This window comes from Oncorhynchus kisutch, unplaced genomic scaffold, assembly GCF_002021735.2.
Source record: "Oncorhynchus kisutch isolate 150728-3 unplaced genomic scaffold, Okis_V2 Okis07a-Okis12b_hom, whole genome shotgun sequence".
NCBI classification, from domain to species: domain Eukaryota; kingdom Metazoa; phylum Chordata; class Actinopteri; order Salmoniformes; family Salmonidae; genus Oncorhynchus; species Oncorhynchus kisutch.
Window position 1 is genome coordinate 3,897,657 of NW_022261984.1, and position 13,430 is coordinate 3,911,086.

Here is a 13,430-nt window from a genome sequence, read left to right on the forward strand (position 1 = left end):
AGTCTCTTACCTTGGAGTGGTCAGTGTTATTAGAGCAGTTGTCACACCCTGACCTTAGTTATCTTAGTTTTCTTTATTATTTTGGTTAGATCAGGGTGTGACGAGGTTGGGTATGTTAGTTTTTGTATTGTCTAGGGATTTTTGTAGATCTAGGAGTTTTTGTTAGTCTAGACAATTGTATGTCTTTGGTGGCCTGAAATGGATCCCAATCAGAGGCAGCTGTTTATCGTTGTCTTTGATTGGGGATCATATTCAGGTAGCCATTTTGCCTAGTCCTTTTGTGGGTTCTTGGTCTATGTTTAGTTGCCTGTCTGCACGACGCATATTAGCGTCAAAGTTAGTTTTTTTGATAGTTTGTTCAGTGTTATTTCTATAATTAATTAAAGAAGAAATACGCTTACCACGCTTACCACGCTGCGCCTTGGTCTCCTCCTTACGACGACCGTGACAACAGTAGTCTCTAACCTTGGGGTGGTCAGTGTTATTATAGATCAGTCGTCACTTACCTTGGGGTGGTCAGTGTTATTATAGAGAAGTAGTCTCTTATCTTTGGGTAGTCAGTGTTATTAGAGCTGTAGTCTCTTACCTTGCGGTGGTCCGTGTTATTATAGGCAGTAGTCTCCTATGTTGGGGTGGTTAGTGTTATTATAGAGCAGTAGTCTCTTATCTTTGGGTGGACAGTGTTATTATAGAGTAGTCGACAACATCCGGTCAAATGGCAGAGTTATTTGAGGGGACAGCAAATTTACACTGTTATACAAGCTGTACACTCACTACTTTACATTGTAGCAAAGTGTAATTTCTTCAGTGTTGTCACATGAAAAGATACTCTCAAATATTTACAAAAATGTGAGGGGTGTACCTACTTTTGTGATATACAGTTTATATATATATATAAATGGAGTAGAATGTAACAGCAAACCCACACATCTCAACACAGCGACCATGCTTCCTGCACTCAATCAACATATTGTGGATTAGAGGGAGCATGGCCGAGATGCGTGTCTGCCGCTCCACCCCTCCCCACATGAAATAGCCTTTTTGAGGCTGTTGAGGGGAGGGCAGGCCCACAACAATGGCCAGATTGAAATGGAACAGCACTACAACCTTATGTTCCCTGTACTCTATATATATCTGTTTATTATACCTGTTGATACAGAGCTCATACGTGAAACTATTCTAACTCTTTCACAGTGAAAGTGACACTGACTCCGAATGGGAGCCCCCAGTGCCAAGGTGTCCATCCTCCACTGAAGCTGGTTCATCCAGCCGGACCCCTGCTGTCTCCGGCTCCACATCTCCCGGGCCATCTAGAGGTGTGAAGGCACTGACAAAGAGGCGGAGGAGGAGGGGAAGTGTGCAACCTGCAAACAAAGGGCCAGACGAGCGTTGGCACACTGTCCTAGAAGATGATGTGGAGCCCCCTCAACTAAACATTGAGGACGGAAAGGAAGCCAGGACCTCAGCTGAACATGACTGCAATGGACTGCAGCCCTCTTCAGCCTTTTCAGCTGTTTTTCACCTCCATCGTTGTTGATTCGCTTATGTCTAACACGAATAAGTATGGGGCGAAGAAGCAAGCAGGCCAAAAAAGTAGCATTGGATGCCCATTTCCATGTCAGAACTTTTCTGCTACCTTTCACTGGTTATCTACATGGGGCTGGTGAAGCTGAAACCCTGAGGGACTACTGGAAAATGTAATCTCTCTACAACTGCCTTTCCGCCCCCGTCATGTCTTGCAAAAGGTTTCTGCGTTCTCTCGCAGGCGCTTCATATCAGTGACCCAGAAGTTGATGAGGAAAATGACAAGAAGAGAGGCACAGCAACGTTTGATAGACTCTGCAAAATCAATCCTCTCTACCCCAACATTGTTGAGCCCTGCAAGACCTATTTTCAGCCAGCCCAGAACCTGTCCATAGATGAGCGGATGGTAGCCTCAAAGGCCAGAATGGGCCTCAAACAATACATGAGAAACAAACCAACTAAGTCGGGTTACAAGCTGTTTGTTTTGGCAGAATCTGTGTGTGCCTACACTTACAATTATTTTGTCTATAAGGGGAAGAACAGTTTTTTCTACTACCGGTAAGGGACTTAGCTATGACTCTGTAATGCAGTTATTGGATTTTCAACTGCTGGGGAAGGGCTACAACAGTTTGTGGATACCTTAGGAAGCTGGATGTGTGGGCTTGTGACACCATTCGTACCAACAGGGTGGGCTTTCCAAAGACAAAGGTGAACGACATGCCTAAGCAGGCTGAGCGGGGTACCATGCGATGGATCCGCGAAGAAGGCCTGCTCTTTGTGAAGTGGAATGGATACCAGAGAGGTGGTGATGTGCACAACAATCCACACGTCCTTCAGTGGGAGATCACATCGTCAGGGCGTGTGAAGGACGGTAAGCGGGGCATGGACCTACAAAAAAATTCCCCATTCCAGCTGCTGTGAAGGACTACAACAAGAGCATGGGAGGTGTGGTCCCTGTCAGATGCGCTGAATAGGCTATTACAATGTTCTCCACAAGACAATGAAATGGTACAAGACATTCTTCTATAATTTCATCGACATTGCTGTGGTGAATGCATTCATCCTACACAAGGAAATGTCTAAGTGCTGTAGAAAGCCCTCCATCTCACAGCTAGCCTTCAGAGAGCTGCTCATCAAGGAGCTTGCTGGCTACAGCACCACTGCACCACGTTCTGGCCCCTCTACCTCTGTCCCTTCTGCCACAAGTGATGTTCAAAGGTTGAAAAATCTGCCCAAATGTATTTCTGCAGGCATGGATGTGCCTCAGGGGCCAAAAGGGTACAGCATTGGAGGCGTCGTTGTGTTCTTTGCAAAATGAAGTCCCCATCACCTGCACCACATGCTTGGTGACACTCTGCTTTACAGCAGAAAGAGATTGATATGGCACCTGGCATCAGCAGCACAATATTGTGTAGAGGACTGAGGGTCTTCCAAATATTGAAAGTGTGTAAATAGTTACCCTTGTTATTTTGTCAATTTAAATATTGTTTTTAGTCTTTTTTTTCTTTTTTTGGGGGGGGTGTTAGAATACCATTTTGGTATTTTGTATATAGTTATTTGTTTCAAAATATATAACTTCACCAATGTGGCCACTTGGGTACATTTGGGCAACTTGTGTGGGACACCTGGGTGACTTCATGCTAAATGTCATGTAGCACACTCATTCCGGAAGTTATCATTCTGAACCTTTGCACAAGTACTGTTGCCCTCTTATGCTTTTCACTGAAATTGTACCCATCATCCTATCTGAAAGTTTGTTTTGTCTTGTTCATTTTAAAGATGATGCAACAACAATAAAAACAAAACATTTATATTATTTTCCTTGTATTATTTAAACCAGATCTAATGTGTTATATTCTCCTACATTGCTTTCATATTTCCACAAATGTCAGTGTTTCTTTCAAATGATATCAATAGTATGCATATCCTTGCTTCTGGGCCTGAGCTACAGGCAGTTAGATTTGGGTATGTCTTCAGGCGGAAATTGAATTGAGAAAAAGGGGGGGGGGGGCTAGCTTAAGAGGTTAATTGATTGTTTGGGGTAATCATTTATATTTGGTAGCGGTTAGTTAAGATGGCTGACTACATCAACAAACAGGTGATTGAATTGAACAAAGTTACAGAAGAAAACCGGAACAGAGCAACGAGGAACGTGAAGACTGAGACCCATGTCTCAGGTAAGAACTAAGAAATATCTATCTTTCACACACTCAGATGCAGGCAGGTACGAACGCACAAAACCAAACACACCACACACACCACACACCACACCCACACACACACACACACACACACACACACACCACACACACACACACACACACGCATACAAAACCCACAGAATTGGAAAAACACTTCTGTGTGGTTCAGTTGGTATGGAGCAGGGTGTTCAAAACCTTCTGGTGTCACGTACACTAAAATGTATCAATTCAATTGTTCTACTTCAGGTATTGAAACTAATTTGAACTATTTAAATGTGATGAATTGAAAATAAAATGTTTAAACAACACAGTGTACACCCTGCCGGGACAGAACTATGCATGCAAGGACTGATCATCCACGAGTTCAAAATGATAGTTTCAACAATCTGAGGCTACACAGTGTACACCCTGCCGGGACAGAACTATGCATGCAAGGACTGATCATCCACGAGTTCAAAATGATAGTTTCAACAATCTGAGGCTACACAGTGTACACCCTGCCGGGACAGAACTATGCATGCAAGGACTGATCATCCACGAGTTCAAAATGATAGTTTCAACAATCTGAGGCTACACAGTATTTGTTAACAGTTCCATGGCAGAACAAGCTTATATTTTGGGTCCTGATGGGGTTTGAAAGTTAAACTTATCTCATGAGGCATTTACAGAATAAGCTACATGCAAGAATCAATGGGGAAATATTATTAATTTAAGAGTAAAAGATAAAATGTGATATAGCAATCACAGATAGACCCTTTAATTCATACTTTGGCTATATTGTGTAATTTTGGTAATTTCTTCATACAGTAGCTTCCTGTTTATCAGATTTGAGAGGACCACAAGCTTGAGCAAACTGTTGCTGCCTACCCTCAATCGAAAGAAAACCAATGACGCAATGAAAATGTTTGGCTTTCAGAATTATAATCACAATCATTAGTGATGTAGGATGATGGTGAATGTGTTTCTGTAACTGTGTGTGTGTGTGTGTGTGTGTGTGTGTGTGTGTTTGTGTGTGTATGTGTGTGTGTGTGTGTGTGTGTCTGTTCCTCTGCGGATGGAAGACTAAGTCTCTACAGGCTGGCTGCTGGGTGTTTAGGAGTGCTTTGTGTTTAGGAGTGCTGTGTGTTTGACAAGTAACTCTCAACATCTCCCTGAGACTGGCTTTCTGTGTGTGAGTCTGTGTCCCAAATGACACTCCATTAGTGCACTAGTCAAACGTAGTACACTAATATAGGAGATAGCGTGCCATTTGGGAATATAGGGTGTCATTTGGGACCCTATTCCATGTATAGTGCATTACTTTAACCTTGGCCGATAGGATAGATATGTATTTTATTATCACACTATAGTTCACTCATTCCACTCATTCATATATCCTTATGTACATATTATTTTTCCCCTTACACTGTGTATAAGACAGTAGTTTCTTGGAATTGTTAGTTAGATTACTTGTTCGTTATTACTGCATTGTCGGAACTAGAAGCACAAGCATTTCGCTACACTCGCATTAACATCTGCTAACCATATGTATGTGACAAATACAATTTGATTTGTTTTGATTTGATTTAGTTCTGTTCTCACAAAGCAAGGATCACAATTCGGACTTACAGGGGGCCAGCAGTGTTTCAAAATAGTTGACACAAAAAATGTATTAAAATACCACAAACTCTGTGTCCCAAATATCATCCTATCCTCTTTAAAGTACACTACTTTTAACACAGGCACTTAAGGCTTTGGTCAAAATCAGCTCACCATATAAGGAATATAGTGTCATTTGGAACACATCACAGGAACTTCTCTTTTCTTTAGCCCGTTCTAATGAAGAAAGAAAACATTTAGAGGCCTGTTACAACACCACTGGTCTGGAGCAAGACAGAGACCAAACAGATACCAGTAGAGGTATCATTGACCTGTGTACAGACAGATACCAGTAGAGGTATCATTGACCTGTGTACAGACAGATACCAGTAGAGGTATCATTGACCTGTGTACAGACAGATACCAGTAGAGGTATCATTGACCTGTGTACAGACAGATACCAGTAGAGGTATCATTGACCTGTGTACAGACAGATACCAGTAGTGGTATCATTGACCTGTGTACAGACAGATACCAGTAGAGGTATCATTGACCTGTGTACAAACAGATACCAGTAGAGGTATCATTGACCTGTGTACAGACAGATACCAGTAGAGGTATCATTGACCTGTGTACAGACAGATACCAGTAGTGGTATCATTGACCTGTGTACAGACAGATACCAGTAGAGGTATCATTGACCTGTGTACAGACAGATACCAGTAGAGGTATCATTGACCTGTGTACAGACAGATACCAGTAGAGGTATCATTGACCTGTTTACAGACAGATACCAGTAGAGGTATCATTGACCTGTGTACGGACAGATACCAGTAGAGGTATCATTGACCTGTGTACAGACAGATACCAGTAGTGGTATCATTGACCTGTGTACAGACAGATACCAGTAGAGGTATCATTGACCTGTGTACAAACAGATACCAGTAGAGGTATCATTGACCTGTGTACAGACAGATACCAGTAGAGGTATCATTGACCTGTGTACAGACAGATACCAGTAGTGGTATCATTGACCTGTGTACAGACAGATACCAGTAGAGGTATCATTGACCTGTGTACAGACAGATACCAGTAGATGTATCATTGACCTGTGTACAGACAGATACCAGTAGAGGTATCATTGACCTGTGTATAGACAGATACCAGTAGAGGTATCATTGACCTGTGTACAGACAGATACCAGTAGAGGTATCATTGACCTGTGTACAGACAGATACCAGTAGAGGTATCATTGACCTGTGTACAGACAGATACCAGTAGAGGTATCATTGACCTGTGTACAGACAGATACCAGTCCCGGAAGAACCGAAACCAGTTACTGAGCTGAGAGAGACCAGTTACAGAGAAAGAGTGACCAGCTGCAAAATGAGAGAGACCAGTTAGAGGAGCGTTACATTACCCTGACTAAAGAAAGGGACCGGTTTAGTGACAGGGTCAGTCTGTCAGTTTGTTCATACTCTAGGTTCTGAGAGAGTGGCCAGTCTAACTCTGTGTTGTTCATACTCTAGGTTCTGAGAGAGTGGTTAGTCTAACTCTGTGTTGTTCATACTGTAGGTTCTGAGAGAGTGGCCAGTCTAACTGTGTTGTTCATACTGAGAGAGTGGCCAATATAACTCTGTTGTTTCTACTGCAGGTATTGGAGGAGTGGAGAGCCTAATGGTGGTGCAGTGTAGAACTGTGTGGTGGTACCTTACTGGTCATCAGGCCAAGGAGAATGGTGGGACTATCAGTGTTCATTTCCACAGTTCTGGATCTGTGAAAAATGCTCTTTATAGGTTGTTGAAGGAACTCTTTACTGTATCTGAAGAATGATCATATATGTTGGTAGAATGGCTGTACAAACGAGAAGTTGGAGAGAAAGGCATGTGCACACACACACACACACACACACACACACACACACACACACACACACACACACACACAGGATCATGCACGCACACAAAACAAATTAGGAATATATCACTCAATAGCTGTTGTCAATGTTAAAATGTACAGTTCATTATGTCTCATTTCTTGTAGACTGTACACAAATCTCTCTCTCTCTAGCTCTTTTTATTAGCAACATGTCATGTGACTTCCCATGACATTTTTTTCATTATCAATTATTGTAAATAACTTTTATAATAAGAAGAGATTAATAAATAAAGGAACAATGTCCTCTGAGTTTTACCAGCTTCCTGATTGAATGTGAGTCACGGAGTGCGAGCCATGATGTCACTTCCTTATGAACCATGTCACATATAGTTATTTGCGAAATATGACGTCCTGCTTGAAAGTGATTGGATACTTCTTTCAACTGCAGTGCACCACAAACAGACAACAGAGACACCAATGGAGACGCATATCAGAGCAACTAATCAACTACTAGTCACTGAAGTTAGAATCATACAGTAGATATTACCATTAGGAGTCAGTTAGAAATGTAATCATTAGTAAGATAATACTATAAGTAAAAGTTAAAATCATATATACCACAATAAAAGGTCAGACAGTCTGAATTATTTGATTAATAAATTGAATGGGGTAATCATTGATATTTGGTACGGTTAGTTAAGATGGCCGACTACGTCAACAAACAGGTGATTGAATTAAAAGAAGTTAATGAAGAAAACCGGAACGGAGCAACGAGGAGCGTGAAGACTGAGACTCATCTCTCAGGTACAAAGAATTATCTTTCTCACACACAGATGCAGACATGTATGAACGCACAAACCGAAAGCACACACGTATTCTGGCACGTGCACACACACTAATAGCACGTCATAGAAAAATGCTTGTACATGTTTGTATTGTTCTGTCTTCTGTGTGGTTCAGTTGGTACAGAGCCTGAGGTTTACAACCTACTGGGGTCTCATACACTAAAATGCATCAATTCAATATTTTTTTTCACTTCAGTTATTGGAACTATGTACAACTATTTAAAAATATCAATTGAAAATAAAAAATGTAAACAACGACACAGTGGATACCCCACCACTGTTTTTGGTAAACAACTGAGGGTCTAGTAACCTGAAACAGGCTCTGTGCACCTGGTGACCTGCCCATTTTTTCCTCAAGAAATGTAACCACTCTCAAATTCATAGACAGAGCTACAGTATATATGACTGGTACTGTATGTAATTCATAGACAGAACTACAATATATATGACTGGTACTGTATGTAATTCATAGCTACAGTATGTATGTCTGGTACTGTATGTAATTCATAGCTACAGTATGTATGTCATAGCTACAGTATGTATGCAAGGACTGTCCATCCATGAGATCAAAATTATAATTTTACCCATCTGAGGTTACACAGGGTTTGTTATCAATTCCATGGTAGAACAAGCTTATATTTTGGGTCCTGATGGGGTTACATAGTTATTAAACTAAGCTCATGAGGTATTTAAAAGTTACATTCATGAAGAATGAATAGGTAAATATTATACATTTCAAAGTCCCAAAAATGTAAGCAGCAATCGCAGATAGCCTCTTTACGTCATGCTTTAGCTATATTGTGTAATTTTGGTATTATCTTCATAAAGTTGCTTCCTGTTTATCAGAATTGAGATGACAGCACTCCTGAGCAAACGGTCGCTGCCAACCCTAAATCGGGGGGGGGGTTTGATGTTTGTTCTGTTTGTAATCATAATGTAGGATGGTGTGTCTGTGTCTGTTTCTCTGCAGATAGAAGACTAAGACTCTACAGGCTGGCTGCTGGGTGTTTAGGAGTGCTGTGTCTTCTACAAGTCACTCTCAACATCTCCCTGAGACTGGCTGCCATTTGGGACTGCTTACTGAAACCTATTTCAGTCAAAGTCAAGCACTGCCAATAATGTGACAACAAAAACAAAAAAACTGCATCAGCTCTACTTGAGTACACAAACGATGTCTACAGTGCATTCGGGAAGTATTCAGACACCTACACTTTTTCCACATTTTGTCACGTTACAGCCTTTCTCTAAAATTGATGAGGAGAAGAAAATATTGAATCAATCTACACACTATACCGCATAATGACAAAGGGAACACAGGATAATATTTTTTTTCCAATCTATATACTGTATATATATAAAAAGAAACATACATACCTTATTTACATCAGTATTCAGATCTTTGCTATGAGACTCGAAATTGAGCTCAGGTGGAACCTGTTTCATCATTGAGATGTTTCTACAACTTGATTGGAGTCCACTTGTGGTAAATTCAATTGATTGGACATGATTTGGAAAGGCATACACCTGTCGATATAAGGTCCCACTGTCACACGGGACGGAGTATGTGAGGTAAGAATCAGGTGCAGAGAGCAGAGAGTTCCAAGGGAAGAAGTGCACTTTAATTTGGCACCAAAATGCAATGCCCTAAACACAGAGCGCGAAAAACACTGACCAACCCAAAACACAGGGTATACGGTCCGGAGCACGAACACACCCAACGACACCACACATAACACAAAAATAATCCCGCACAAAACAAGGGCGGGTAGACTAGGCTTAAATAAGGAAGCACATTAGACACAGGTGCAACAGGAAAACACAATTAGACACAGGTGCAACTAATTAGACAAAACAAACAGAAAAAGGAAAAAGGGATCGGTGGCGGCTAGTAGGCCGGTGACGACGATCGCCGAGCACCGCCCGAACAGGGAGAGGAGTCACCTTCTAGTAGGCCGGTGACGACGACCGCCGAGCACCGCCCGAACAGGGAGAGGAGTCACCTTCTAGTAGGCCGGTGACGATGACCGCCGAGCACCGCCCCGAACAGGGAGAGGAGTCACCTTCTAGTAGGCCGGTGACGACGACCGCCGAGCACCGCCCGAACAGGGAGAGGAGTCACCTTCTAGTAGGCCGGTGACGACGACCGCCGAGCACCGCCCGAACAGGGAGAGGAGTCACCTTCTAGTAGGGCCGGTGACGACGACCGCCGAGCACCGCCCGAACAGGGAGAGGAGTCACCTTCTAGTAGGCCGGTGACGACGACCGCCGAGCACCGCCCGAACAGGGAGAGGAGTCACCTTCTAGTAGGCCGGTGACGACGACCGCCGAGCACCGCCCGAACAGGGAGAGAGTCACCTTCTAGTAGGCCGGTGACGACGACCGCCGAGCACCGCCCGAACAGGGAGAGGAGTCACCTTCTAGTAGGCCGGTGACGACGACCGCCGAGCACCGCCCGAACAGGGAGAGGAGTCACCTTCTAGTAGGCCGGTGACGACGACCGCCGAGCACCGCCCGAACAGGGAGAGGAGTCACCTTCTAGTAGGCCGGTGACGACGACCGCCGAGCACCGCCCGAACAGGGAGAGTAGTCACCTTCTAGCCAACTTCCGCGGGAGTCGTGACACCCACAGTAGACAGTGCATGTCAGAGCAAAAACCAAGCCACGAGGTCAAAGGAATTGTCCATAGAGCTCTGAGACAGGATTGTGTAGAGGCACAGATCTGCGGAAGGGTACAAAGACATTTCTGCAGCGTTGAAGGTCCCCAAGAACACTGTGGCCTCCCATCATTCCTAAATGGAAGGAGTTTGGAAACACCAAGACTCTTCCTAGAGCTGGACGCCCGGCCAAACTGAGCAATCAGGGGAGAAGGGCCTTGGTCAGAGAGGCGACCAAGAACCCGATGGTCACTCTGACAGAGCTCCAGATTTCCTCTGTGGAGATGGGAGAACCTTCCAGAAGGACAACCATCTCGGCAGCACTCACCAATCAGGCCTTTATGGTGGAGTGGCGAGACGAAAGCAACTCCTCAGTAAAAGGCACATGACAGACAACGCAGGAATGGCTTCGGGACAAGTCTCCGAATGTCCTTCAGTGGCCCAGCCAAAGCCCGGACTTGAACCCGATCAAACTCCTCTGGAGAGACTTGAAAATAGCTGTGCAGTGATGCTCCCCATCCAACCTGACAGAGTTTGAGAGGATCTACAGAGAAAAATGGGAGAACTCCCCAAATACAGGTGTGCCAAGCCTGTAGCATCATACCCAAGAAGTCTCAACGCTGCCAAAGGTGCAAAGTAACCAGTATACGGTCTGAATACTTATGTAAATGTGATATTTCTGTTTTTATTTTTAATAACATTTCAAAAACTTCTAAAAACGTTTTGCTTTGTCATTATGGGGTATTGTGATGTCATTATGGGGTATTGTGATGTCATTATGGGGTATTGTGTGTAGGTTGATGAGGGGAGAAAATAATTTAATACGTTTTAGGATAAGGCTGTAAGAAAGTAAAAGTGTCTGAATACTTTCTGAATGCACTGTATAAGCCTGGGATATCAACCATTCAAAGTTGGCCTTAGTGGGAGTGACCATAGAATTCTATGTAAGTGACCTTACTGAGTAAAATATTTGCCATTAGGCCATGTCCGTTGCCAGCAAATACTTTCCCCCTGGTCGTCACTAGTTAACACAGCCACAAAGTCATAATTATGGCTAAACCCTAATTTCTCTTCTTAAAATGTACTTTAAACCTAACCTAACTAATGAAGGCCAAGTGTGATGCGTTGATCTACCCAACCTTCCGAGCATTTGGGCGGAAGTGTCTGGAAACGAGATTAGGTGTAATCGAAAATAACTTAACTTTAGAGCGTGTTTCATACTTCAGCACAGCTTGTCACTATTTATAAAGCACATGTTTATATCATATTTAAAATAGTGCGGTTAAGTCATATTTGACATGGGTGATATTGTCACACAGTTATGACACGTTTATGAACCCTTTTTAAAGAATGACATACATTTATAGATGTTATATAACACATGACACACATATTAGAATGACACAAATATTAATTTTAACAAAGTCTGCTGCCTCAGTTGGTATGATGGCAATTCACATATACTCCAGAATGTTATGAAGAGTGATCAGATGAATTGCAATTAATAAAAAAATCCCTCTTTATCATGCAAATGAACTGAATCCCCCAAAAACATTTCCACTGCATTTCATCCCTGCCACAAAAGGACCAGCTGACATCATGTCAGCATGTCACTCTGTCATGCTGATTGAGTTCAAACAACAGACTGGAAGCTTCAAAAGGAGGGTGATGCTTGGAATCATTGTTCTTCCTCTGTCAACCATGGTTACCTACAAGGAAACATGTGCCGTTGTCATTGCTTTGCACAAAAAAGGGCTTCAAAGGCAAGGATATTGCTGCCAGTAAGATTTCACCTAAATCAACCATTTATCAGATCACCAATAACTTCAAGAAGAGCGGTTCAACTGTTGTGAAGAAGGCTTCAGGACACCTAATTAAGTCCAGCAAGCGCTGGGACTGTCTCCTAAATTTGATTCAGCTGCGGGATCAGGGCATCACCAGTACAGAGCTTGCTCAAGAATAGCAGCAGAACTATTTTCACTTAGGGGTGTACTCACTTTTGTTGGCAGCGGTTTAGACATGAATGGCTGTTTGTTGAGTTATTTTGAGGGGACAGCAAATTTCCACTGTTGTACAAGCTGTACAGTCACTACTTTACATGTAGCAAAGTGTCATTTCTTCAGTGTTGTCACATGAAAAGATATACTCAAATATTTACAAAAATGTGAGGAGTGTACTCACTTTTGTGATATACTGGAAATGTATCAATGCTTTCCAGATAACAGAGGCAATGTGACTGTAGAGAAAGACCTGCTACAGACCAGTTACAACACCCTGACTAAAGAGAGAGACCAGCTACAGAAGGAAAGAGATGATGTCATGACAAAGTTCTCAAATCTGAGTGAGTTTACCTGATAAATTATCATAACATAACATACAGTATCTAATATGCAGTGTTCGTATTCTACAATAATAGGTGCAGAATAAAAAGATGGAAATATATGTTTTTTGTGTTGTAGAACAAACCTGTCCTGAAGGCTGGCAGATTAAGTTGGAATCCAGTTGGTACTTCCTGTCTACTGAGACTAAAACCTGGAAGGAGAGCAGACAGGACTGTCTGAAGAGAGGAGCAGACCTGGTGATCATAAACAGTGATTTGGAACGAGTGAGTGAGTGAGTGAGTGAGTGAGTGAGTGAGTGAGTGAGTGAGTGAGTGAGTGAGTGAGTGAGTGAGTGAGTGAGTGAGTGAGTGAGTGAATCAAACATGCCTTGGTCAGTAATGTATCTTTCAGTATTTAACACATGTGGTC

At 42.7% G+C, this 13,430-nt stretch overlaps 3 protein-coding genes across 6 annotated transcripts in view; 2 read left to right on the plus strand and 1 right to left on the minus strand.

Moving 5' to 3' along the window:
* LOC116352758 (CD209 antigen-like protein C) overlaps positions 1–7,386 on the plus strand; it is a 96,979-nt gene extending 89,593 nt beyond the window's left edge. For both annotated transcript variants that reach the window (XM_031814915.1, XM_031814914.1), the window contains one exon: positions 6,958–7,386. In XM_031814915.1, coding sequence (XP_031670775.1) covers positions 6,958–7,136 — 179 coding nt within the window. In that variant the 3' untranslated portion in view covers positions 7,137–7,386. The remainder of the gene's footprint in view (positions 1–6,957) is intronic.
* Positions 1–13,430, minus strand: part of LOC109901308 (semaphorin-4E) — a 330,201-nt gene that overhangs the window by 54,982 nt on the left and 261,789 nt on the right. The window lies entirely within an intron of this gene.
* On the plus strand, positions 7,847–13,297 carry LOC109877424 (C-type lectin domain family 12 member B-like). The gene is made up of 3 exons (XM_031814569.1): positions 7,847–7,985; positions 12,899–13,021; positions 13,140–13,297. The coding sequence occupies exons 1-3, from the start codon at positions 7,883–7,885 to the stop codon at positions 13,295–13,297; spliced, it is 384 nt and encodes a 127-aa protein (XP_031670429.1). The 5' UTR covers positions 7,847–7,882.